Genomic DNA, 25,072 nt, shown 5'->3' with positions numbered 1-25,072 from the left:
AGGAGTTGGGTGCCACAGAGATTGGGTGGCACAGAAATTGTGTGACACAGAAATTGGGTGGCACAGCAGATGGGTGGCACAGAAATTGTGTGGCACAGGAGTTGGGTGCCACAGAGATTGGGTGGCACAGGAATTGGGTGCCACAGGAATTGAGTGGCACCTGGGAGTGTTTCTTGTTGCTGTTCTGCCTCTCACAGCGTTTTGGTTCACAAATTTGGGTGGGAAGGGACCTTAAATCTCATCAGTGCCACCCCTGCCATGCACAGGGACACCTTCACTGTCCCAGGGTGCTCCCAGCTCTGTCCAACCTGGCCTTGGACACTTCCAGGGATCCAGGGATGCTCTGGGAATTCCCTTCCAGGGCCTCCCAGGGAGGAGGGATCAGAATTTGTGGGTGCTGTGTCTCTCCCCACTGCCAAGTCCCAAAAGGACTTTCCTGTTCCACAGCACATTCCAGGCTCAGTCCTTATCTCCTGCACGTCCCCTGCAAATGGAATTCAGTGCCCTGCTTGTTTAGATCTGCCCACACTTATTTAAGCTGGTTTTAATCATTTTCCTCTCCTGTACCTTGTGAAAGTGAGTCCCTTGTAAAAGCAGCAGATCAATTCTCCTTTTAAATGTCAGCATTGTTGTATTCACCAACAGGCAGCTGGAACCTTCTAGGCTGTTGCTTATTTATTTACTCTTTTATTCTGAGTGCTCAGCTTTTTCCCTTTTGTGTTTGTGTATGACTTTTTTTTTTAGCTTGAATTATGACCCACCACGTTGTTTTCTTTTAACCTTTCTCAGTTGTGTGTTCATGTTTTCATATCCGTTGTTCAAATTCAGAGCAGACTGGTTTCCCAGCCAGAAAGGATTTGGTTTTCTAGTAAAAGAATTAATAACTGAGGAAGGAATTCTTCCCTTTGAGGGTGCCCAGAGAAGCTGTGGATTCCTCATCCCTGGAAGTGTCCAAGGCCAGGTTGGGTGGGGCTTGGAGCACCCTGGGGTGATGGAAGGTGTCCCTGCCCATGGGAACTGGGTGATCTTTAATGTCCCTTCCAACCCAAACCATTCCATCATCCCATGATTTTTTTTTAATCATTATTTCAGGTTTTTTCCCCCCCTCCCTGAAAAAAAGCATCGAATTGAGACTTTTCACTTTATCTCTGCTCACTTCCAGGCTTGTGGGGGGGTTCAGCAGAACCTTTGAGGGAATAAATAGATTTCACTGTAAGCAGATTGGGAAACTTTGGCTGAAGTCAGAAAAGAAAAAATTTTGACAAATACCTTGTTAGCACTTAGGTTGTTGTTGTAAAATGCTGAATTAAACTCTTCCAAATTGCCTGTTACACTAAGCAAGTGTTTAGCTGTGTTTTCTTTTGAAGGCAATTAAGCCTTGCTATAAACTGCCTGTGACCTTTAAACAAGCTGCCTAATGGTGCTGGTGCCACGGTTATTTTCTATAAACTTGCAATTTTTAGCTTATACAAAGCACAGCTCTTTTTTAAGGCTTATTTCATCTCTATTTCCTAAAGGCTCTTTGCTTATTGTAGGTACTAATAAGCAGAGAGAGATAAGAAGATTTCAACATCAGGAATTGCTATCAGATCATCTAAGCCAAATTCTCTGCTAATCCAGGCCAATATTTTAATTAGTGTTTGACTAAATTACAGTTATTGTGTGCTCATGAGCAGCTTTCAATGAGAGAGAGCTGAATTCAAGAATTAAAGGAGGTGCTGGTGGGGACTGCCCATTCTTTTGGTGCAATTTGCTCATTTTCAGCAGTTTTTTTCCCCACAAGAATAACAACTTGTTTATTGTTGATTCCTTTTCCAGCTGCTCTGTGTTGCTGTGGCTCCTCTCTGCACCCAGCCCCTGCCAAAAGATAAATGTGGGGGAGCTCTCTTACCTGCGATTATCTTTTGTGTCCAGATAGTCAAGCACAATGCCATGATGCCCCTGCAGAAAAACAAACAAAAATCACTTTATTTCCATTTACAGTAATTTCACCATTATAAGCTGCAACATTTTGACTAAAATTTTGGTCCAAACCCAAAGTGCGGCTTATAATCAGGTGTGGCTTATATATGGACAAAGAATGAAAAGTTGCTGTTTTAGTTTGGAGGACAGGTGTCTGCTGAGAAAGGCAGGAGCTTCTCTTTGAAATGGAGAATGTAAACCCCCTCCCTCCAAATTATTATAATTTTGAAATCAAGGGGCTCTCAGGCAAAGATGTGGGAAATAGGAATAACAGTTCTTTACTAGGGCAATTAAAATAGAAATACAGCACTACAAAGAACAAACCCCAAACCCTGACACAGTCAGAGTACAGCCTGACACCCGTCAGGCAGGGTGTTGGCAGCAGTCCCATCCCATGGTGGCTGCATCCTCCTGCAGTGACAGATGTGGCTCAGTTGGAGCAGTGCTCCTGTACAAGGTGCAGTTTCCCTCTAAAGCTCCAGTGGGGATGTGGAGAAATCCGGTTTTCCTCTGGAGTCCAGTGGAGAAAGGGGCTCCCTTAGTGTCCCAAAACCTCTGTTTTTATCTTGGTAAGAAATGTTGGGCTCTTCCCCCTGGCTGGAGCAACTCCCAATGGGATGCAGTAATTTTATCAGTGCCACAGTGGGACTCAATGGCCATGAGCAGAAAATGACTGGCTGGAGGAAGGATGGGTTGTGAAAAGATAAAGAACACTGCCCCAGCTGGTTTATAAACCATGGCCATGAACAGGAGATATCCCATGAGATAAAGAACACTGCCCCAGCTGGTTTATAAACCATGGCCATGAACAGGAGATATCCCATGAGATAAAGAACACTGCCCCAGCTGGTTTATAAACCATGGCCATGAACAGGAGATATCCCATGAGATAAAGAACACTGCCCCAGCTGGTTTATAAACCATGGCCATGAACAGGAGATATCCCATGAGATAAAGAACACTGCCCCAGCTGGTTTCAATGGATGACCCATTAGCAGAATATCTCCCACAGAGATCAGGATCACTGCCCCACCCTCGGCTTTTAATCGTGAAATTACTGTGACTGAGCGTTAATGGAATTTTCTATTTTGTGTAGAAAAAAAAGCAAGGACCATCAGCTGCTTTTTCTGGACCCTTGAATTTACAGCATCTCATTTCCAGATTTTTTTGGTCTGCTTTTCCATTCTCAGTAGTGACTGGAGTCTTGCTGGCTAACTCTTCCTCTCTCTATCCAATTCTACATCTTTTAGTCGTTCTGGATGCAGCCAGAGGTGATGGGAGTGTTAAAAACCAGGGAAAGCTGGTTGGCATTTCTTGCATAATCCAAATTTTGGTGTTTTTAGAGCTGAGTGAGGGCATAAAGTCAAAAAAATTTCTTCTAAAGTTCCACTGTTGATCTGCCTTTAGTGTATATTTGATTTTGTGCATTTTTTATTGATGTTTTTGCTTCCTTTTGGTTACTTTTGCTGTTCTGGGCTGCTTTATCCAGCACACAAAGGTTTTAGTCTCTTTTTTTTTATTCTGGAATATAATCTTGCCTACTGCTTTATTACCAGGACCTAAATCATCTTTCTGTAAGCAAAGTGCAGAAATGAAAAATGTTTGGTTTGGTTTTTAGCATAATATTTATATTTGTTGCTATCTAAACCAAATGGAGACCTTCCTTTGACTTCCATGAACATGAGGATAATAAATGGTTGAATTTTTTTCTTTAAAAGATGTCCTTGAGAGCTGTATTTTGACCTTAATATTTTTTTGTGAGCAATGAACTCTTCAGGAACAGGCAAGACAAAAACAGAGCTGAGTGGAGAGTTTAAATTTGCATTCCTTGTGTTTCAAAGAAAACTTTTCCTGGATGTTTTGGAATTTTTTTAATGTTACTTTGCTCTGGATTTCACTTCTTTTCTGCCTGCTTTTTCATCTCTCAGTTTCTCACTATGACAAATGTTGCTCCTGCTCCTTGCTCTGGTGGGATTTTTGGCCCAGCTGACCTGAAGTGATTTGGGGGGTCCAAGTGCCTTTGGAATGGGGAAATTTGGGCAAAAAAACACCTGGCAAGGGAAGAAGAGAGGAATTAACACTTCCACTTCTTCAGAGTTTCCCACCTGGTGTCTGCTGAGCTGCTCCACTTGTGTGGGCTCCTCTGGGGAGAAGGAAATTGGGTTTTTCCTTCATCTTTGGGATGGTTTTGTGATGTGTGATGACCAAACTTCCCCAGTTATCCCCAGATAGATTCTGGGAAGGGAGAGAATGGACAGTGTTGTGTGGCAAGTGAGGAGATTTAAAAATTAATATAAAAAGCTTGGCTGTCCCATGGATATTGCAGGTTTTTCCTGGGCTTGGAGGGCAGCAAAGGAATACACTGGTGATGGATGTTCTTCCAGCAGAGTTAATATTTACTGGTACTGAGGGAGCAGCCCTGGGCTGGGCTGGCTGCTCACTGTATCTTTGCTTTTAATTTTTAATGTTTGGCTGACAGGTTTGTTCTGAACCGAGATCCTGAAGTGCAAGCAAATGTCTTATTTCACTGACAGCATCCTCAGTTAGCAGGGAATGGGTTTTTAAATTTTATTTTAAACCTCTGCATGCCAAACATGCTCTTTCCAGTTCCATACAACATCAGCACTGAGGGTTTGGAAGCTGCAGAGGGATGCCATCATTTATTTATTAGTAACTGGAAATCTCTGTTAAATAGAAAACCAACAGGGAGGGATACACAGTGAGAGTTGCTTTTAGGTGCTGATTTGTCATTCCTGGTGGGTTTTGTTCTGTGTTTGGGTTTTGTCCACATTTATTTTTTAGGAAATGAGGAAATTTTAGTTTCAGCTGGTCATTATTTCAGATATTCAAATGGTGTAGCCACAGGACATAACCCTTGTGCAGCCTGAAGGATGAGGCCAAAGCTTTTTCAGTCATGACTTTAAGCAAATTAAATTTAAGCCATTTTCCCCCTATTTGTAGAATTTGGAATAATGGGGTTTTTTTGGTGTTTCTGTAATGGAAAGAATAACAACCATCAAACACCATTGTCACTATCTTCTTCTAACACTTCTCTACTTAATAATCCTCTTATTTGGGGATAAACCAGGCTTTGATTTTTATTAAAGAACTGTGTTTTCACTAACTTGTTTTATACATATGCTTAATATTTGAAGGCTGCTTAAATCCGAGTTATTTGGATGTTGGACCCTTCTATATAATTTGGGAATAGAAATAAAGAAATATTACTTCAAGATTTCCTGCTTTGGAAGGGTTTTAAGAACAGAATCATCATGGGATTCAAACACTCTCCTAATCCAAGAGGAAAATTGCAAAATTGAATGGATTGATGGTGGGAGTTGAACGAATCAATGTCTAAAAATGGTCCCATTTTCCCCCCAGGTGTCAGCAGTTGATTCCCTGGAGGGTCCCCTCCTGCAGGTGGAGGGGCTGAGTGACCTGAGGCTGGAGCTGCACAGCAAGAAGATGAACCTGCACCTGGTGCTGATCGACGAGCTGCACCGGCACCTCTACATCAAATCCACCAACCGCGTGGGGCAGCGCGGCAAGGACAGAGCCAGGCTCGGGTGGGACACTCACCTCTCACCTCTCAGCTTCTTTTTTCTGCCACAGTCAGGATTGTCTTGGTTTGACAGACAGGTGTCTGCTAAGAAAGGCAGGAGCCTCTCTTTGAAAGGGAGAATTTGAACCCTCTCCCTTCAAATTATTGTGATTTTGAAATCAAGGGGCTCTCAGGCAAAGATATGGAAATTGGGAATAACAGTTCTGTACTAGGGAAATTAAAATAGAAATACAGCACTACAAAGAACAAACCCCAAGCCCTGACACAGTCAGAGTACAACCTGACACCCGTCAGGCAGGGTGTTGGCAGCAGTCCCATTCCATGGTGGCTGCATCCTCCTGCAGTGACAGATGTGGCTCAGTTGGAGCAGTGCTCCTGTACAAGGTGCAGTTTGCTCTGAAGCTCCAGGGATGATGTGGAAGGGTCTGGTTTTCCTCTGGGATCCAGTGGAAAAGGCTGCTCTGATGTTCCAAATCTCAGATTTTATCTGGGTAGGAAATGCTTGGCTCCTCCCCTGGGTGGAGCATCTCCCCATGGGATGATGGAATTTTATCAGCCATGCCCTGGGACTCAGTGGCCATGAACAGGAGAGATCTCCTGGAGGGAGGATGGGCTGTGAAAAGATAAAGAACTCTGCCCCAGCTGGTTTAACAGCTGACCCATTAACAGGAGATATCTCCCACTGAGATAAATATCACTGCCCCACCCAATTTCAACAGGGATGCACATGAGTGTGCTCAGAACAGAAATGGGAAGGGCAGGAAAAAGGGTGGAAGTTTTGGGTGGAAATAAAGAAGTTTGGAGGATTAAGAAGTTGACAGAAGGTATGGAAATGGGAACATCTATTTCTTAGGCTTAAAATGTAAGGCATAAGTGGATTATTTGTTGTCAATAAATATTGTAGCTAATAATGAACTGTTTGATTTAATTTCCCCTCACACAGATCCCTTGTGAAAGACGCCTCTCCTGTGCCTCTGATGGATGTCACTAATTTATCTACACCTCGGAAATTCCTTGAAACTTCCCAGTTCAGTACCCCTGGAAGCTCCAGCAGTGAGTATTTAAACCACATCTATTCATTTGTAGATCTTCAGCTGATTTTGCTGGAGTAGGAGGAGGCAAATCATCCCCTCATGGCTCAGCAGAGACCAAAACCTTGGAGGTGATTTGTGCAGTGTCACAGAACGAGTGGGTGTTGTGTCCAGGGACAGAATTTGCTTTTTTTCCCTCATGGAAAATCATCTTTTCCCTCTCCTATCCCCCACCAGCTTCAGTTAAGTACACTCAGTTTTCTGTGCCTGTTCTCACCTTGATTGTGTTCTTGATATTGAGCAGCAGAGATTTGCAGTGGGTTTGTTCTGGGAGGAGGTTTCCTCAGCATTATTTACTGCAGGCAGCCAGGTTTGTGTAGATATTACTGAAGTTTTTTATTGTGTGAGAGCCAAAAGGTCAAATCTGTTCCTTGTGGAGCTTTGTAACTTTGACTAAAGGTCTGGCTGTACACAGGAATAATCTGGGGCTGATCTTTTATTCCTGTTACTGCAACAAACACCGAGGAAAACTCTTTCACTGGTGCTTTTGTCTGGGGCTTTGGAGGAGGAGAAATCAATCTTTGTATTGTTTCAGGAGATTAATAAGTGGGGTTGTCCTTGATGAATAATACAGAAGTGACCTCCAGTCTCTTCCCCTTTTCAAACCTGTTTCAGTATTCCTCAAATGCAGAGAATCTTTCCTCCTCTTTTCAGCCTTATTAATTCTTTTGTCCTTTTGTTTCTAGTTTTGTCACTCTTGCCTCTGAGATTGTTCCATTTGATTACTCTTATCTTCTGCTCCTGGAGGGGTTTTGTTCTTCAGCCTGGTCTTGGAGCCTGGGGCTGTTTTTCTGTGTCCTGGAGGTTTGTGAGGAGTCACCAACTTCCAGAGCTGCAAACTGCAAACTGGTCACTCAAAATCTGGAAGAGAAGAACCAGATGAAAATTTGGAGGGATAAACTTAAGAATTCCTGTTGTGCTCTGTGATCAGTGGGAAGTTCAGTTTTCTTGCAAAAGATTTTTTTTGAGGATTTTGAGGAACTGAGGAAATAAACCACAAAAACCTAATCCCAGCCTCACCACTGGAAACAGAATGGTTTGGGTTGGAAAGGACCTGAAAGACCCAACCCCTCTAAATGTTAAAATACTCTTTTTTTTCAGTGATATTTATAAAGTCTGCTATTTTCTCCCTCTAAAATATTGGTTTTCTGTATTATAATAAAACCCAAAAGGTCTGAAGTTATGGAGCTGATGGGGATCTCCCACCTCATGGCTAGGGAGGAGATGCCCCTCCTGATCTTGTTTTTGCAGATCTCTTCTTGCACTTCCCAGCAAATCTCTTCCTTGGCTTCTCCCTGTTCTGCATCACTCAGTGAAGTGCTGGGCAAGTGTCCCTCAGCCTGGCAAAGATGTGGATTTTAACAGAAAACATTTGATCCACATAAAATATGCATATGGTTCTGCTTCAAGTGCACAATGTACTTATGTAGATTTTTTTCCATGTAATTTTATTTAAAAGTAGCCTTTTCCAGGACTGCACAACTAGCAGAGAATTTCAAACTTATGCCTATGCATAACAAAAGCTGTTTCTGCCTTTATTCACTTAAGTTCTTTGGCTTTTTATTGATGAAACAAAGTGTCTGTGCATATTAATGGGTGTCATTCTAAAGCACTGACTCATTCATCCCATCCCAGCAAAGATGCCAAAATTTGGAGTCCTTCCTGCACTCCCTTCCCAGAGGAGATGTTACCTTGTGCTGTAGAATCTTTATAAGGAAATTAAAGCTGTTCCTGCTGCATGTAAAATAAACAAACCCTTCAGTAATGCTCACCTGAGGATTGGAGATGTGGCAGCTCCCCAGTCACACTTTCCCTTCATGCCACTTCAGAGAAATAAATTTCTGTTTTTCTGCTTGAACTTTCTGTACTCTGAAAGGCATTGAGGAAGGTTGCTGCTTTGCCAGGCTCTTCCTGGAACCCTAAAATGTGCTCACAAACCCAAGAGTGCCCTTTCCTGGGAAATCTGGGACAATACTTCTCAGAAATCCAGCAGAAGATGAGCTGGTGGTGACAATAAATAATGCTATGGGTGGCATATGTAGGTTTGATGCTGAATTGCCAATTTATTTCAATTTTTTTTTGGAGAAGAGTTTGTAGGGCCAGGTGATTCTAAGTTCAGGTGTAGGAACTACTCCTGGCTCTGTTTTTCAAGAATCAGAGACTTCTGGGACAACACATGGAGACCTCTAAACCTGCTCCTGCAGAATTCTTGGAGCCAGAGCTTGGAATGTCCAATTTTCAAGGTGAATCTGAAAAATGCCATTGTGCCAGGTGCCTGTACTCCAAACATGCTCAATAAATCTTCAAAAAATTTATTCTTTTCTTTTGAACCTCACCTGAGGATCTGATCTGGATAAATTGCCTTTAAAATTTTTTTTTCTTAAAATTTAATGATCTGGGGATGTGTTTGGGGAAGGAAAGGGAAAATCAAAGAGATTTTCCTGGTGAAAGCCAAGAAAGTAACACATAATTGCTATTTCTGTATAATTTCATGAATTGTTCCTGTGTGTGGTCCCAACATCAAATAATTGGCTACAGTGCACTTATTTTTTTATTTGGAAACTTGATTTTCATGCTTGTATCAATTAGGAGGATTTTGAATTGGGTTTTCTTCTGGGTTTGATAGCAATGCAGAGCAGAAAATTCCCAAAATCTTCCAGAAATCCCCCATTTCTGCAGGAACTGCCCATTTGTAGCTCCATGAACTTGTCAGAACAAGGGTTCAGCACCAGGAATTAGCAAGTGATGTTCTTTCAAATCTGAAATTACACCTTTGGGCCACCAGGAACTCGTGTGCTTTTCTCTGGAAGGATTGAAGGTACAAAGGAGATCACCAGAAGGACATAAATCATGGAAAATAGTACATTAAATTTTACAAGACTCCCATAAAAGCCCGTGGATAATGAAACCTTCATAATGAGGAGCAGCAAATTTTGGCTGTTCACTGGAATGAAAAACAAGACCCAAGAGCCTTTTTTTTTTTTTTTTTTCCCAGCTCTTTTGCTTAAATGAGTTCCCAGAGTTGGCTTTTTAGGGATCAGATTGAAAAAGCTCCTTGGGAAGTGGAAGCACTGAGCAAATGAATTCCAGTTGGAGCAGAGGTTTTTGGTAGGGGATCATCAGAGCAGGGATCAGGGAAGCTTCCCTCTCTGTAACTGGAGGTGGGGAATGCACATGGTTCAACTTTTGCCTGCTTGAACACAGAATTGAGCATTTTCAGGTGAAAAAATGGTTTGGTGATGAAAAATAGATGAAATGGCTGCAATTTTATTAGAGAATCTGGCAAAATCTTCATTCCCTCAAGGTGTTGTCTCAGAAGGCTTTTGGTAAGATGTGTTTAAATGTTCTGCTTCACAAGAGGTTTGCAGATTTTGTTAGGGTGTCCTAGTTTGGAGGAGAGGTGTCTGCAAAGAAAGGCAGGAGCCTCTCTTTGAAATGGAGAATGTAAACCCCCTCCCTCCAAATTATTATAATTTTGAAATCAAGGGGCTCTCAGGCAAAGATATGGGAATTAGGAATAACAGTTCTTTACTAGGGAAATTAAAATAGAAATACAGCACTACAAAGAACAAACCCCAAACCCTGACACAGTCAGAGTACAGCCTGACACCCGTCAGGCAGGGTGTTGGCAGCAGTCCCATTCCATGGTGGCTGCATCCTCCTGCAGTGACAGATGTGGCTCAGCTGGAGGAGTGCTCCTGTACAAGGTGCAGTTTGCTCTGAAGCTCCAGTGGGGATGTGGAGAAATCCGGTTTTCCTCTGGAGTCCAGTGGAGAAAGGGGCTCCCTTAGTGTCCCAAAACCTCTGTTTTTATCTTGGTAAGAAATGTTGGGCTCTTCCCCCTGGCTGGAGCAACTCCCAATGGGATGCAGTAATTTTATCAGTGCCACAGTGGGACTCAATGGCCATGAGCAGAAAATGACTGGCTGGAGGAAGGATGGGTTGTGAAAAGATAAAGAACACTGCCCCAGCTGGTTTATAAACCATGGCCATGAACAGGAGATATCCCATGGAGATAAAGAACACTGCCCCAGCTGGTTTATAAACCATGGCCATGAACAGGAGATATCCCATGAGATAAAGAACACTGCCCCAGCTGGTTTATAAACCATGGCCATGAACAGGAGATATCCCATGAGATAAAGAACACTGCCCCAGCTGGTTTCAATGGATGCCCATTAGCAGAATATCTCCCATGGAGATCAGGATCACTGCCCCACCCTCAACAGATGGTGACAGAACAGAAACCTTTGATCACACCCTGTACTGTAACCCAAGACATAGGGCAAGAGGATTAGCCCAGTCAGAGTGGGTTCAGGAAAGGCAGGTCCTGCTTGCCCCAGCTGATCTGTGGGCACAGTGACTCCCTTGGAGGATGAGGGAAAGGCTAGAAATGTGTCAGATCTTTGGTCAAGCCTTTTTTCCCAGAATATTTGCTTGGGAAAGCTGTTGAACCTTCATCAGTGACCTGGTGAGGGGATCCAAGGCACCCTCAGCACTGACACTGGCTTGGCTTGATCTGCTGGAGGTTTGAAAAGCTCTGCAGAGCCCTTGGGTGGATCCCATCTGCCCCAAGGACCTGGGAGTGTTCAGGACTGACCATTTCCCTGCTCCCCATCCCTGCTGTCCCCTGGCTGCCCTGAGATCAGGGTTTTGCTGTTCAAGAGTGAGACAGAGCAGGCATTTGGTGCCTCAGACTCTTCTGTGGTCACAGATGGAAATGCTGGCTATTTCCACCCCATCCAGCCAATGATGGAGATTGTCCTGACCCACCTTTGCTTGCTGATGTATTTATAGAAATATTTTTATTCTCCTTTACAGCAGTAACCAGGTGAAGTTCTACTGGGCTTTTGCCCTTCTCATTTTCTCCCTTCACAACCTCACAACATTCTTGGGCTGCCTTCAGCTTCTTCCAAAGGCCAGGAACTCTGGTTTTCCCCTGAAGTCCAGGCACAGCTCTCTGTCCAGCCAGGCTCATGGAACAGCCTGCTCCTGTGCCTTTAGGATTTCCCTCTTGAAGGATGTCCAGCCTTCCTGGACTCCTCCTCCTCCCAAGGGAGTCTCAGCCAGGCTCCTGGACAGCCCAGGGTGGCAGATCTGCTCTCTCTCCCCACTTCCTTCCAAAAATCAAAGCTGGGAATAATTTATCAATCCCAGAGAATAACAAAGTCATTCACATTCCCAGTTTAGGAATAAATAGAAAGCTCTCCCTTCTGAGAGCTGATCTCTGGGGACAGCTTTTCTCTGCCCACAGAGAATTTTCCAGGTGAGCTCCTCAATAAATTCCTGGGTCCTTCTGGAAGGGGAAGGGGACAGGAAGAGCTTGTTCCTGGGCCAAAGCTTTGTGGTCAGACAGCTCCTTGTTGGCTTTAAATGGCAGGAGAGGATGTTTGAAGTGTGAAAGAGAGGAGAAAAGGACATCCTCAGTTAGCCAAGGCTGGGATCTTGTCAGATCTCACAGATAAATGGGCCCCCAAAGCTCCCAGGGCTCCTGTTGAACAGGACAATGTGCAGGGAGCACACTGCAAACAGGTTCCCAGTGTTTTATCAGCCTGATCTGACAGAGCCTCCAGGCCCCCGTGCAGCTCCCAGATATCGAATTGCTCACCTTGCTCTTGTTTGTAAGAGATGTAAATCAATGTCCTGACTATCTGAGGATGCTGGAAATTGGTTTGCTCTTTTGAAAATGGGAGAGTGTTTGTCTCAGTGTGCTGGCAGAGTTCTCAGCAAGATTGCTGCTTTTACTCCTCTTAAATGCTTGTCCTCATTTTTGGCTCCAGCTCCAATTCCTCCCTCTTGGGTGTTGATTGTGTGATATTAAGAATAATTTAAGCTGCTTACAGAGGGGGTGCAGCCTCATGATGGGACCTGTCCTCTGAGAGGCTGCTGGGGATGGGAAATATCTGCATTGAACAAGATATTTAGGGATTTAAAAAAAATATAATAGGTTAAACTTTTATTCCTGTAGCATTTCAGTGTTTTTTTCACAGCTCTGGTTCCAAAGAGCTCATTTTCTGTGTCTGAGTTTTGCTGTGGGTTTTGGAGAATAACAAATAACAATAACAGAGTGGGCAGAGACCAGACCTGCAGCCACAAAGTCCTTGGCAGCTCTGTGGGTGAAAGGTCTGTGATGGAGCACAGCTTTGAGCTGGGATAGTTCTGCATCCAGTTATTAAATTCCAATTGCTGTTTGAAATGTCCTTATATCCTTGTTTTTTCTGGTTTTTTTTTATAATTAATGTGTTCTGAGTGTTTCTAGTTGCTTGTCCTATAACTTGCTCACATTTAATTGAAAGAAGTGTAGGTGTGAGATCAAAACAAACCACTGCTTGATCTTCCTGATGTTCACTGTCAGAGAATCATGGAAGAGTTTGGAGTTGGAAGGGTCTTTTAAAAGGTCATCCAGTCCAACCTCCACTGTCCCAGGCTGCTCCAATCCCCAATATCCAACCTGGGGCACTCCAGGGATCCAGGGATTCTCTGGCAATTCCAGCCCAGCCAGGAATTCCTTCCCCAATCTCCCCTTTCCCCATTCCCTGTGTCCTGTCCCTTGTCCCCAGTCCCTCTGCAGCTCTCCTGGAGCCCCTCCAGGCCCTGGAATGTTCTGGAAGCTCTCCCTGCATCCTTCCCTTCTCCAGCCTGGCAATTCCCAGCTCTCCAGAACCTGACATTGGATCCATCTCCTCTCCAAGGAATTGATGCATCCAGGGCCTTCCCTTGCAATCTCAGCAAACCATCAAGGCTCTCCCTTCCCTGGGCCTCTCTTTTCTATCCCCACTTTCCATCCCAATCCCTCTGCATGGATTCTGAGTGTCCTGAATCCCACAATCCTGGGCTGCCTTGCCTGGGCAGGGAGCTCCAAGCTCATGGCAGGGACACCTCCCAGCATCCCAGGCTGCTCCAATCCTTCCTTGGCCACTGCAGGGATCCAGGGATTCTCTGGCAATTCCAGGAATTCCTTCCCAATCTCCCCTTTCCCCATTCCCTGTGTCCTGTCCCTTGTCCCCAGTCCCTCTGCAGCTCTCCTGGAGCCCCTCCAGGCCCTGGAATATTCTGGAAGCTCTCCCTGCATCCTTCCCTTCTCCAGGTGAGCACCCCCAGCTCTCCCAGCCTGGCTCCAGAGCAGGATCCATTCTCACTTCACTCTCTTGCTGCTCTGGGTTCAGATGTGAGACCACATGAGCTGTGAGCTTGGTTTGAGCCAGAGGTCTAAAGTTTGGGATCACAGTGCAGGGAAAAAGCAGCCTCTTGATTGATTGAGCTTGAGGTTGGTGCAACCTGGCACAGAGGGGAGCTGTACACATTTATTGATATTGTTATGCCTTTATTTATTTATTTATTTATTTATTTATTTATTTATTTATTTATTATTTTGACACCATTCTGACTTAGCCCTGGTGCTGCTCCTCTGGTCAGAGCCCAGCTTCAGGCAGCTCCCAGTGCCATTCCTCACTCCTGCCATGTTCCTTCCATCCTTCTGCTGCATCTTTTGACATTTCTTCAGCTTGTTGGAAAAGTTTTGAAGGGAAAAAAAAAAATCTGTTGAGGAGTGCAAACCATGGGAGTCATCTGCCACCCAACAGCCTTTCCAGAGCTCAGCCCCAGTCAGATGAAACAGCTTTTGGGTTGTAATTTTCATCCAAGGATCTGGCGTGGTAGATGGCACAGGGTGGCTGTAGATCTTCCAAGATGCTTTTAATTCAGTTTGCCTTGAAGACACTTACTTCACATAAGTGTTTAAATATATTTATTAAATGTTTCAGCCAGTCTTTAACAGAGGCACTCTTTTGTTGTTGCTGGGTGTTATCTGTAAATTAAGAAATGTTGCTTAATGAACCTACTTAAAACAAGCAGAGTCTCTCTTGCTTTCCATCCCCTGTCGCTTAGCAACAGGAATTCTCCCTGTGCAATCCCTGTTACTTCAGGACCCTGTCTGCAATATCCTCTCTAATTCTTCTCACTTTACCCTTCTAGAAGCCTTGCTGGAAGATTTGAGTAACTTCATCAGGCCCTTGACAGACGTAATAAAGCAGAAAAAGATAAAATCAAACAACCAGTCACTTCAGCAGCGTAAACTTTGCTGAATTCATCAGCAGTCTCTTAAGCTTGATAGTGTTTGTAATGAAAATTCCTCTCTTGTGAAGGAAAACAGCAAGGAAAAACAGCTGGGGGAGAAACTGAGGGGGTTTTAGCTCCTTGAAACACATTCAGGACCTTCTCATTTACCAGTACAGTAATTTCGCAATTATAAGCCGCACCATTTTGACTAAAATTTTGGTCTGAACCTAAAGTGCAGCTTATAATCATTTTATATATGGACAAAGAAGGAAAAGTTGCTGTTTTAGTTTGGAGGACAGGTGTCTGCTGAGAAAGGCAGGAGCTTCTCTTTGAAATGGAGAATGTAAACCCCCTCCCTCCAAATTATTATAATTTTGGAATCAAGGGGCTCTCAGGCAAAGATATGGGAATAGGAATAACAGTTCTTTACTAGGGAAATTAAAATAGAAATACAGCACTACAAAGAACAAACCCCAAACCCTGACACAGTCAGAGTACAGCCTGACACCCGTCAGGCAGGGTGTTGGCAGCAGTCCCATTCCATGGTGGCTGCATCCTCCTGCAGTGACAGATGTGGCTCAGCTGGAGCAGTGCTCCTGTACAAGGTGCAGTTTCCCTCTAAAGCTCCAGTGGGGATGTGGAGAAATCCGGTTTTCCTCTGGAGTCCAGTGGAGAAAGGGGCTCCCTTAGTGTCCCAAAACCTCTGTTTTTATCTTGGTAAGAAATGTTGGGCTCTTCCCCCTGGCTGGAGCAACTCCCAATGGGATGCAGTAATTTTATCAGTGCCACAGTGGGACTCAATGGCCATGAGCAGAAAATGACTGGCTGGAGGAAGGATGGGTTGTGAAAAGATAAAGAACACTGCCCCAGCTGGTTTATAAACCATGGCCATGAACAGGAGATATCCCATGAGATAAAGAACACTGCCCCAGCTGGTTTATAAACCATGGCCATGAACAGGAGATATCCCATGAGATAAAGAACACTGCCCCAGCTGGTTTATAAACCATGGCCATGAACAGGAGATATCCCATGAGATAAAGAACACTGCCCCAGCTGGTTTCAATGGATGCCCATTAGCAGAATATCTCCCATGGAGATCAGGATCACTGCCCCACCCTCAACAGATGGTGATAGAACAGAAACCTTTGATCACATCTTGTATTGTAACCCAAGACACCTGGATGTGTGGCTTATAGTCAGGTACATCTTATAATCGTGAAATTACTGTATCTTAATTGCCTCAGACCTCTTCTATCTCCTAACACAGAATTCACCCAATGAATTTTTCCTAAATCAATCCAATGCACAGGCTGCTGTATTTATATCTAGGGAAGCCCCCAAGCAAACAGAAACATTCACTGTTCCCCCTCAAAATCCAAGTGTTTCTGATTTCCTTGTTCATCCCTGGTTTCTGTGAAGCCAGAGGAGCTCAGGGTGCTGATGTTGGGTACAGCTGATAAAATCTGGGATTTAAATCTCATTGCAGTGCGAGACTCGAGCCTTCTGGAAATCAAAGAGGACACAGACCTGGATCCAGAGGAGAACAGTGCTGTCTTCATGGGAATCCTCATCAAGGGGCTGGCCAAGCTGAAGAAAATCCCAGAAACAGTGAAAGCCATCCAGGATCGCTTGGAACAGGAGCTCAAGCAGATCGTGAAACGCTCCACCACTCAGGTGGCTGACAGTAGTTACCAGAGAGGGGAGAACATTTCCCAGGAAAACCAGCCTAGGTAAGGATATTTCAACTCCCAAAAAAAAAAAAATCCTAATAATATGACTTGAAATGGGAAAATTCAGCTTGGTGGTTTTGAGTGTAGCAGAGTCCAATTAAGCTGCTGCAGGTGCAGAGCTTTGAAATCGTGGATGGAACTAATTCTATCACAAATGTATGGCCAAGTCTCTAATTGTTTTGCAGCCCCATTTATGTTAATAGCAAGGTGTGGAAGCCAACTGAGCACTGTGTTTGTGGTGCTCCTCACAATTCCCTGAAACTGGCCTTTGGAATAAAAAAAGGATTCCAGCAGGAGTCTCATCCAGCTGAAATATTCATCTTCACCTTGTCATGATCATTGTCCCAAGGGAATTAACGGCAGAAAAATAAAGTGTGTACCTTCATTATGTGCAATATTTGTAGTAGAAAATCACTCCCAAGGAAAACATCAGCTTGATAAAGACTCCTTTTTTAATTCCTCTCATTAGCACTGCTGTGGAAGCAATTCTGTTTTGAAGAATTTATAGAGTTACAATGCTGATAACTCAGTGAAAATGAGCTTTATTTTGATGGGTCAGAAGGCAGAATTTTAGTTTCTGATGCCAGGAATGTAGCATATTCTTGTTACTTGTTTTATGAACCAGTCTGGAGAGGTTGTGTGGCTCCTGGTTGTCTGTTGGAATTGATAAATTGGATCAGATCATCCATCAATGGCATTAACCTGCCCAGAGGGTTGAGTGAGGCTCACAAAGGTTTAATGGCTTTTGGCATCTGATGGAGAGTGTGAGCCTTTAAGATGCTCATATTCTAGAGCCATGGAAGTGTCTGGAATTGTTGTTGAACACAGACATAATTAGAACTGGTTCTAAACCTAAATCACACGTGAAGTTTACAGCAAGCAGGTGAATTCATTTCTACTGAAAAGAATAAATCACAGTATGGGAGAGTGTCCCCACCCCTTAAATTAGCTGCAGTTTTAAATCAAAACTCAGAGACTTTCCTACTGCCAGGGGAAAAATAAATCTGAACAACAAGGCCCTGCTGCTTCAACAGAGCTCTGGAAGAGCCCAGATTTGAGCACAATGCAGTGCCCAAAATGCTGAACTCTTCATTGGGCTGACGGATGATCCTTGGAGTCCCTTCCAACCCAAACCATTCTGGGACTGAGGATGAAGCTGATGATCTGCTTGGGGAAATTTTGGTGTAATTCCTCTTGAGACCTCATGGAAGAATTATTTAGAGCCCTTCTCGTTGTACAAGAGAGAAATGATTTGTGGAACCTGGCCAGAAAAGCTGCTGATCTCATTCTTCTTACTTTTTAAATTTAATTCTCTTTTCCTTCCTTCCTTAATAAGCTTTTCCATGTAGGTTTGTGCAGCCACCTTTTACATTTGTGTATAAAAATATTGTTAATTACCCCCAAATTTTTAAACTCAAGATTTTTCTGGTTTGCTCTCAGAGCTTCAGGAAGGGCAGGAGCAGCTTCCAAGTAGCTCCTTGTCCCTGGGAGAAGATAATTCTGAAAACTCTGCCTGAATCTCATGTTTCAGCTGAGCTCAGCTTTAAGTGGACAATTTTAAAGTCTTGGGAAATTCTCTAACATTTTTATATCTCTGTGCTTCAAAGAAGTTAATGGAGAAGGGCTTGACTATAGGAATTGCCACTGCCTTATCCTTAATTATGTGAATAATTAGTGGCTCATCAGTCACACCTGCATATCTAGAAATCTTTATCTGGGGTTGTGGAGCACAGAAGAGCCCAGGTTGAGTTTACTTCGGGTGCTGCTGCACAAACCTCAAAATTCAGGGGCTCTCCTGAATTCAGGGACAGATTTATGGGACATTTTTATAAGGAAATATTAAAAATCCAGTCCAAGAAGAGATGGGAGATTGACACTTGTGCTCCTAAATCCTCTTGTTTGGATTCCATGTGCTTTTCCCTACACATCCATAATATATTTTGACTTTTTCCCTCATCTCCAGGCTTTGAAATAAACACAAGAATTCTGTCCAGGCCACCCCTCTGACTGAATTGTCACTAATGTCCTCACTGGGGTGGCAGCAGTCACTGGCCATCACTTCACTCCCATTATTGCCTGGCCCATGGAAGTCCCTTCTGGGTTGTGTCACTGTCCCCAACACATTTCCCCTCTCTCTGGGTTAGGAGGTGACAAATTGCCTGAGCCAGGCTCCTGTCACTGCAGCTCCCTGTTCAGCTCAGGGCACTCCCTGCCCCAACCCCATCCTGGCCAGACTGTTTGATGGGTTTTGTCTCATTGCCTGTGTCTCTTTTCTTTTAAAAACGACCTGACAGATTTACAGGATTTACAGGGAGAAGAAAAATTAAGATAAGAGGTGCTGGCTAAGCTGAAAACAGGGAGATGTGGGAATGGAAAATGTCCTGGAGGATCTGGAGGATTTCATGTCCATCAGTCTGGACCATGGGAGTAGGGAGACACTGGAATTTCAAACAAAAAGGATCTGATCAGTGTAGGATTATCTTAGTAATGGCTCCATAAACAAGTTGATAATGTGAGGTCAGGCTCACCTGGTGAGAGTAAAGTGAACTTGTCCCACTCTCCAGTTCTGCAGAGCTGTTCTTTGCTGGGGCAGCAAGGAGGTGCAGGGATAAATGAGCTCTTGTTTGCCATGGGATCTTGGTGGAAGCTGGGCTGGCACTGAGGATGTTTTGTCAGTGGTACAGAATTACTTTGGTTCCATAATGTCACATTTTTTAGCATTTGCTGCTGTTCTGAAATATGAAGAAAAGGGATACACATACACAATTTATTTGGTTTTGTTTGAATAGGTATCTTGGTTCCAGTGGCTCTTTATTTTTGAGTTGAGAAGGTCACAAATTAATTCAGAGGGAGAAGCCAGGCTAGAGAAGAGAAAATTCCAGGGAGAGCTCAGAGTCCCTTGTAGAGCTTGGAGGGGCTCCAGGAGAGCTGGAGAGGGACTGGGGACAAGACACAGGGAATGGGGAAAAGGGAGATTGGGAAGGAATTGCTGGCTGGGCTGGAATTGCCAGAGAATCCCTGGATCCCTGCAGTGCCCAAGGAAGGATTGAAGCAGCCTGGGATGCTGGGAGGTGTCCCTGCCATGGAAATTGAGTTGGAACTGGATGGGTTTTAAAGTCCCTTCCCACCCAAACCATTCTGGGATTCTCTGAAAGGAATGGAGTTTGAGGATTCAAGACATGCAAAAGAATTTGAGAGAGGATAGATAAATTGTGTTTGATTTCCTGTGGAAATAATTGAAATGTGTGAGTGGCAGTGCAGTGAATCACTGCTGAGGATCTGTGCAGGAGAGACAGGAGCTGATGTTTCTGTGTGATTCATGGAGCCAGGCTGGGAGAGCTCCCCTGGAGAAGGGAAGGATGCAGGGAGAGCTTCCAGAACATTCCAGGGCCTGAAGGGACTCCAGGAGAGCTGGAGAGGGACTGGGGACAAGGGACAGGACCCAGGGAATGGGGAAAGGGGAGATTGGGGAAGGAATTCCTGGAATTGCCAGAGAATCCCTGGATCCCTGCAGTGCCCAAGGCCAGGCTGGGCAGGGCTTGCAGCCCCCTGGGATGGTGCCAAGGCTGATCCTGAGGGTGTCCCCAAAGCCATTCCCTGCTCCTGTGCACGCTGGAGGTGCTGGAGGAGGAGTGGGAGCAGCTCCAGCTCCGTGTCCTGCCCTGGGGATCTCAGCTTCTGCTGGGCAGACTGGGAGCATGTGGTGGCTCCAAAGCTGCTGCAGGAAATGTGATGGAGCCTGTCTGTCAGAGCTACAAGTGCCTGACATATGGATTTGGGAAGTGTTATCTTCATGTTGTGCTGGGGTGATGTGGGGACTCGAGTTGCTCATTAAACGGCGCTGAACTCCATCGGGATTTTCTGTTCTCAAACACTGGGAGTGTGGTGGTGCTGCCTCATCACAAACTGCTCAGGACTTTGCAAAGGTGCCTGAATTAAGGTAATTGGGCAGTTAGGAGCCATAGGAGCAGGTACAGTGCAGTAGATTTAGATGATGCTGTAGCTATAACAAATATAGGAGTAAAATCATGGCAAGTGGTGAGGGTTGATACCTCAGCTTTCTGATATTTCCTGTTGTTTGAAACCTGCCATATTAATTTAATAACTCAAAAATAATTCCTCTTATCCAGTTTTTATTGCCCTGAGATACTTTTTTCTGGGGGAAGAGCAGCTTGTTTCCCTCCCTACCTGGGATCTCACAGTGGGCTCTAATATTGTGTTGGTCCAGTTTAATTACTGGGGAGTTATTAATGGTTTTGTCTTCCCTGTAGCCCTGAACAGGAGAGTTTTAAAAGAGAGCAATGCTGATCTGGGGAAGAGAATGAGGAGAAAAATCCTCAGGAATGTTCAGATACCAAAGCTGAGCTGGAGCAAGTCCCTGGAGCCCACAGAGAGGGTTTGAAGCCAGGTGACCTCAGCAAGTCACAACACAGGACATGAAACCACAGTGCCCTGTGGGATGTCCCAGAAGCTGAGCAGAGACAGGACACAGGGAATGGGGAAAGGGGAGATTGGGGAAGGAATTCCTGGAATTGCCAGAGAATCCCTGGATCCCTGCAGTGGCCAAGGAAGGATTGGAGCAGCCTGGGATGCTGGGAGGTGTCCCTGCCATGAGCTTAGAGCTCCCTGCCCAGGCAAGGCAGGCCAGGATTGTGGGATTCAGGACACTCAGAATCCATGCAGAGGGATTGGGATGGAAAGTGGGGATAGAAAAGAGAGGCCCAGGGAAGGGAGAGCCTTGATGGTTTGCTGAGATTGCAAGGGAAGGCCCTGGATGCATCAATTCCTTGGAGAGGAGATGGATCCAATGTCAGGTTCTGGAGAGCTGGGAATTGCCAGGCTGGAGAAGGGAAGGATGCAGGGAGAGTTTTAAAGCTGATCTAGGGAAGGGAATGAGCAGAAAAATCCTCAGGAATGTTCAGATACCAAAGCTGAACTGGAGCAATTCCCTAGAGCCCACAGAGAGGGTTTGAAACTTGGTGACCTCAGCAAGTCACAACACAGGACACAAAACCCCAGTGCCCTGTGTGCCTGTGGGATGTCCCAGAAGCTGAGCACTGGGGACACTGTCTCTGGGGACATTCCCCATGTCCCAGAAGCTGAGCAGAGCTGGTTTTGTGCTTCCCAGGTTGCTGCTGGAGCTGCTGGAGCTGCTCTTTGACAAGTTCAACGCCGTGGCCGCCGCGCACTCGGTGGTGCTGGGCCACCTGCAGCAGACTGTGGCCTCCCCCTGCAGCCAGCACGATGGGGACATCAAGCTCTATGACATGGTGGATGTGTGGGTGAAGATCCAGGATGTCCTGCAGGTAAGAATCCCTCAGCTGGGCACATCTGTAGCTTTAGAGCAGTGCCAGAGAACGCCTGTGGTGCTCAAGGCTCAGGGTGCTGGGATTTGTCTTTGGCTTTTTGGTAAGTGGCCACATTTACAACAGATTGTAAAACTCCAAAGAGCTTAAATATCAGCAAAAAAAAATCCCCTGGATTCATCCTTATGGTGTTTGGAAAGGTTGATTCCTTTTGCCTACCAAGTGATTTATCAGCAGCTTTCAAAGTGACATTTTTGTTCTGTGTTACCATGTCATGCCTGTCTTACAAAGTGTCACAGCTCTAATGGCTTGTCTTGTGCTGTCATTATGGCTGGCTTTAGGCAGCTGAGACACTTGCTGCCAGCATGTTTGCAGCAAATTCTTATTTGATTCTTCCCTTTAACTGCCAGAAACTAAAGCTGTACCTTGCTGAGGCTTTATTCAGGTGTTGTGCCTCTCACCTGGGGATCTGAGGCTCTCTCAGGCAGCAGAGCTCTCATCTGTCACATGTCTGTTCTCTCATTCTTGCTGTGTTTGTGTTTAGTGGTACACTAAGCACATGTTTAGTATGTTTATTTTATTTATTTATTTATTTGGAGCTTTCCTTTGTACATAGTGCACAGATGTGGAACTTCACCTGGCATGTGAGAGAGGAGGTCAGATAAGTGAGCCTGGCATTATTTACAGGAGGTGGAAGGATTTATGTTGGTCATTCCAGCTCTGGGCTGCTGATGGAAAATGCTCTCTGCCTCCTGCCCTCAGTCACTTTTTCAGTTTTGGGCTGGTTTGTAGCTGTTGCTCTGCAGGATTCTTTGTGCAGTGATGCAGTTTTTTTCCTCACACAAATATCCCAACTGTGTTCATGGTATGAATTTAAATACTTGGACAGGATAAATGTAAGGTGTGGGCCTTCAACACCCTGCACTGACTCCTTACCCACATATTTGACTTCCTAGAGGAATTATCATTAAAGAAATCTCCATTACTTTTCCCCATGCCACAGATTTGCAGCACCCTTCAACATTGTTCTTGCAAAAATTTGCTTGGAAATGTCCAGCCAGAGGTTCATGAGTGTTTTCTGAACAACAAGATGTCACACAACTGAAGTGGGAATAAAGAAGTGAAGAAAAAAAGGGAAGAATTAAATTTAAGGAATGAGTTTGGAATGGGGAATCTGCAGCCAGCTTCCTGTGACCCACAAGGTCCAGAAAAACTTCAAGCTTTGAGTTCTGCACGTTTTGCTGCAGAAAGACAAAACCTTGGAGTAGAAACCCTGGCATGATTGTTCCCTCAGTGCAGCAGAACATCAAGGCTGGATATTCCCATCCTCTGAGGGAGTTTGGGATGGGTCCAGTCCTGGTGTGGGGTGAAATTTGGGGTGATTTCTATTGGCTCTCCCTGAACAGCATTGATAGAACTGGAAGCTGTGGATGTGTGAGCCCTGAGGAGTTTCTGTGCTGGGGAGACAATGTCTGACCAAGATCTCTGGAAAAAATATGCCAAAAAAACCACAACAACCCACTTGGAATTGTTCCCATTGTTCTTGGGTGTCAGGGGGAGTCAGAAAAACTTCCCAAAGAGCTTTTACAATGCATAAAAGCAGCACTTTAAGATCCATAATCTCTTGCTGGTTTAAGGTAAGAGATGAGCTCTGACTGGCATGAAAGGGAGGAAATGCTGCATTTCTTTCTTCAAAATCTTGTGGGTGTTTGTACCTCAGTTCCACTGGAGTGGCTTAAAATATTTTTACCTTAAAGTGTTAGAAAACCTTTGATCCCAAAGCCTAAATTATTTCTAGCCTGCTTTTCTGAGTAAGGATAATTTTTGGAGAGGAGATCCTACATTTGCAGCAGGGGGAGCAGAAAACTCAGTTTTTAGAAGTATTTACAGCTGTTGGGGGAGGCTGAAAACCTGGAGGAAGTGGCTCAGGGAAGCAATGCAATTCCTTCAAATCCCAGGGAATGGAATTTAGTGCCCAGAGCAGAACAATGCCACACCAGTGCAGTTGTGTACGTGTGCATTGTGCATCTCTGCATGGGAAATTCCTTGCAGCATTTTCTCTCCATGCCTGTACAAAATAACAGGAGCTCGTGGTGGGCTGCAAATTGGGGTTTGTGGGGAATTAATTGTTTTCTGTTCTCATTTTTGGAGCTGGGTTTCTGAAAGCTCCCCCTAATAACTGCACCAGGCTCGGTGTTGAGCAGTGCTGAGGTACAAAACATGCAGATATTAAATATTTGTGACCTTCTCTGAGAATGGAGGAATAACACAGAAGATAGAGTGACCTTTTCCAGTTGGTGGTGGAGTGCTAGAAAACAAACAAACAAACAAAAGCAGTTTGTCAAAATATTAGAGCAGCCTTGTTCAGGAAAACACTGTTTGAAGTTATTTCCTTGTCTCACAGCCAGCATATTGGTCATGTTGTTCCACTGGTGGGAGAGGGGGGAAATTTGTTTAAATTTTAACTCAAAGTTTGGCATTTTTGTGTGGAGCTAATTGAGCTCTTCAGTGCAGGAGTGGGTGGAACATCCTGAAGAGCCTCATTAATGAGGGATCAGGGCTTGGCTGGAGAGAGCTGGGAGCCATGTTTGATGGGAGTGGTTGTGTCAGGATAAATTGGGAGGGAATTCTGACTTTTCTGGGACAGTTCAGTGCCCAGTTCAGAACCTCTGTGCTGTGCTGCTGGAATGAGTCCAGAGGAATCCCTGTGCTCTGGAGCCAGGCTGGGAGAGCTGGGGGTGCTCACCTGGAAAAGGGAAGGATGCAGGGAGAGCTTCCGGAACATTCCAGGGCCTGGAGGGGCTCCAGGAAAGCTGGAGAGGGACTGGGGACAAGGGACAGGACACAGGGAATGGGGAAAGGGGAGATTTGGGAAGGAATTGCTGGAATTGCCAGAGAATCCCTGGATCCCTGCAGTGGCCAAGGAAGGATTGGAGCAGCCTGGGATGCTGGGAGGTGTCCCTGCCATGAGCTTGGAGCTCCCTGCCCAGGCAAGGCAGGCCAGGATTGTGGGATTCAGGACACTCAGAATCCATGCAGAGGGATTGGGATGGAAAGTGGGGATAGAAAAGAGAGGCCCAGGGAAGGGAGAGCCTTGATGGTTTGCTGAGATTGCAAGGGAAGGTCCTGGATGCATCAATTCCTTGGAGAGGAGATGGATCCAATGTCAGGTTCTGGAGAGCTGGGAATTGCCAGGCTGGAGAAGGGAAGGATGCAGGGAGAGCTTCCAGAACATTCCAGGGCCTGGAGGGGCTCCAGGAGAGCTGGAGAGGGGCTGGGGACAAGGCCTGGAGGGACAGGACACAGGGATGGTGCAGAACCCTTGTCCTGTTAAACATGACCTGCTAACAGCTCTGGCTG

General features: G+C 45.1%; 1 protein-coding gene across 1 annotated transcript in view; it reads left to right on the top strand.

The window, feature by feature from the left end:
* EXOC4 (exocyst complex component 4) overlaps positions 1 to 25,072 on the top strand; it is a 264,576-nt gene that overhangs the window by 32,343 nt on the left and 207,161 nt on the right. The window contains exons 4-7 of the mRNA XM_033057550.2: positions 5,344 to 5,528; positions 6,468 to 6,577; positions 16,163 to 16,406; positions 21,535 to 21,712. Coding sequence (XP_032913441.1) covers positions 5,344 to 5,528; positions 6,468 to 6,577; positions 16,163 to 16,406; positions 21,535 to 21,712 — 717 coding nt within the window. The remainder of the gene's footprint in view (positions 1 to 5,343; positions 5,529 to 6,467; positions 6,578 to 16,162; positions 16,407 to 21,534; positions 21,713 to 25,072) is intronic.

The sequence above is a fragment of the Catharus ustulatus genome, chromosome 4, assembly GCF_009819885.2.
Source record: "Catharus ustulatus isolate bCatUst1 chromosome 4, bCatUst1.pri.v2, whole genome shotgun sequence".
In the NCBI taxonomy this organism is placed as follows: domain Eukaryota; kingdom Metazoa; phylum Chordata; class Aves; order Passeriformes; family Turdidae; genus Catharus; species Catharus ustulatus.
Note: the sequence above shows the minus strand (reverse complement) of the source record. Positions and strands in the feature narration are given on the sequence as shown.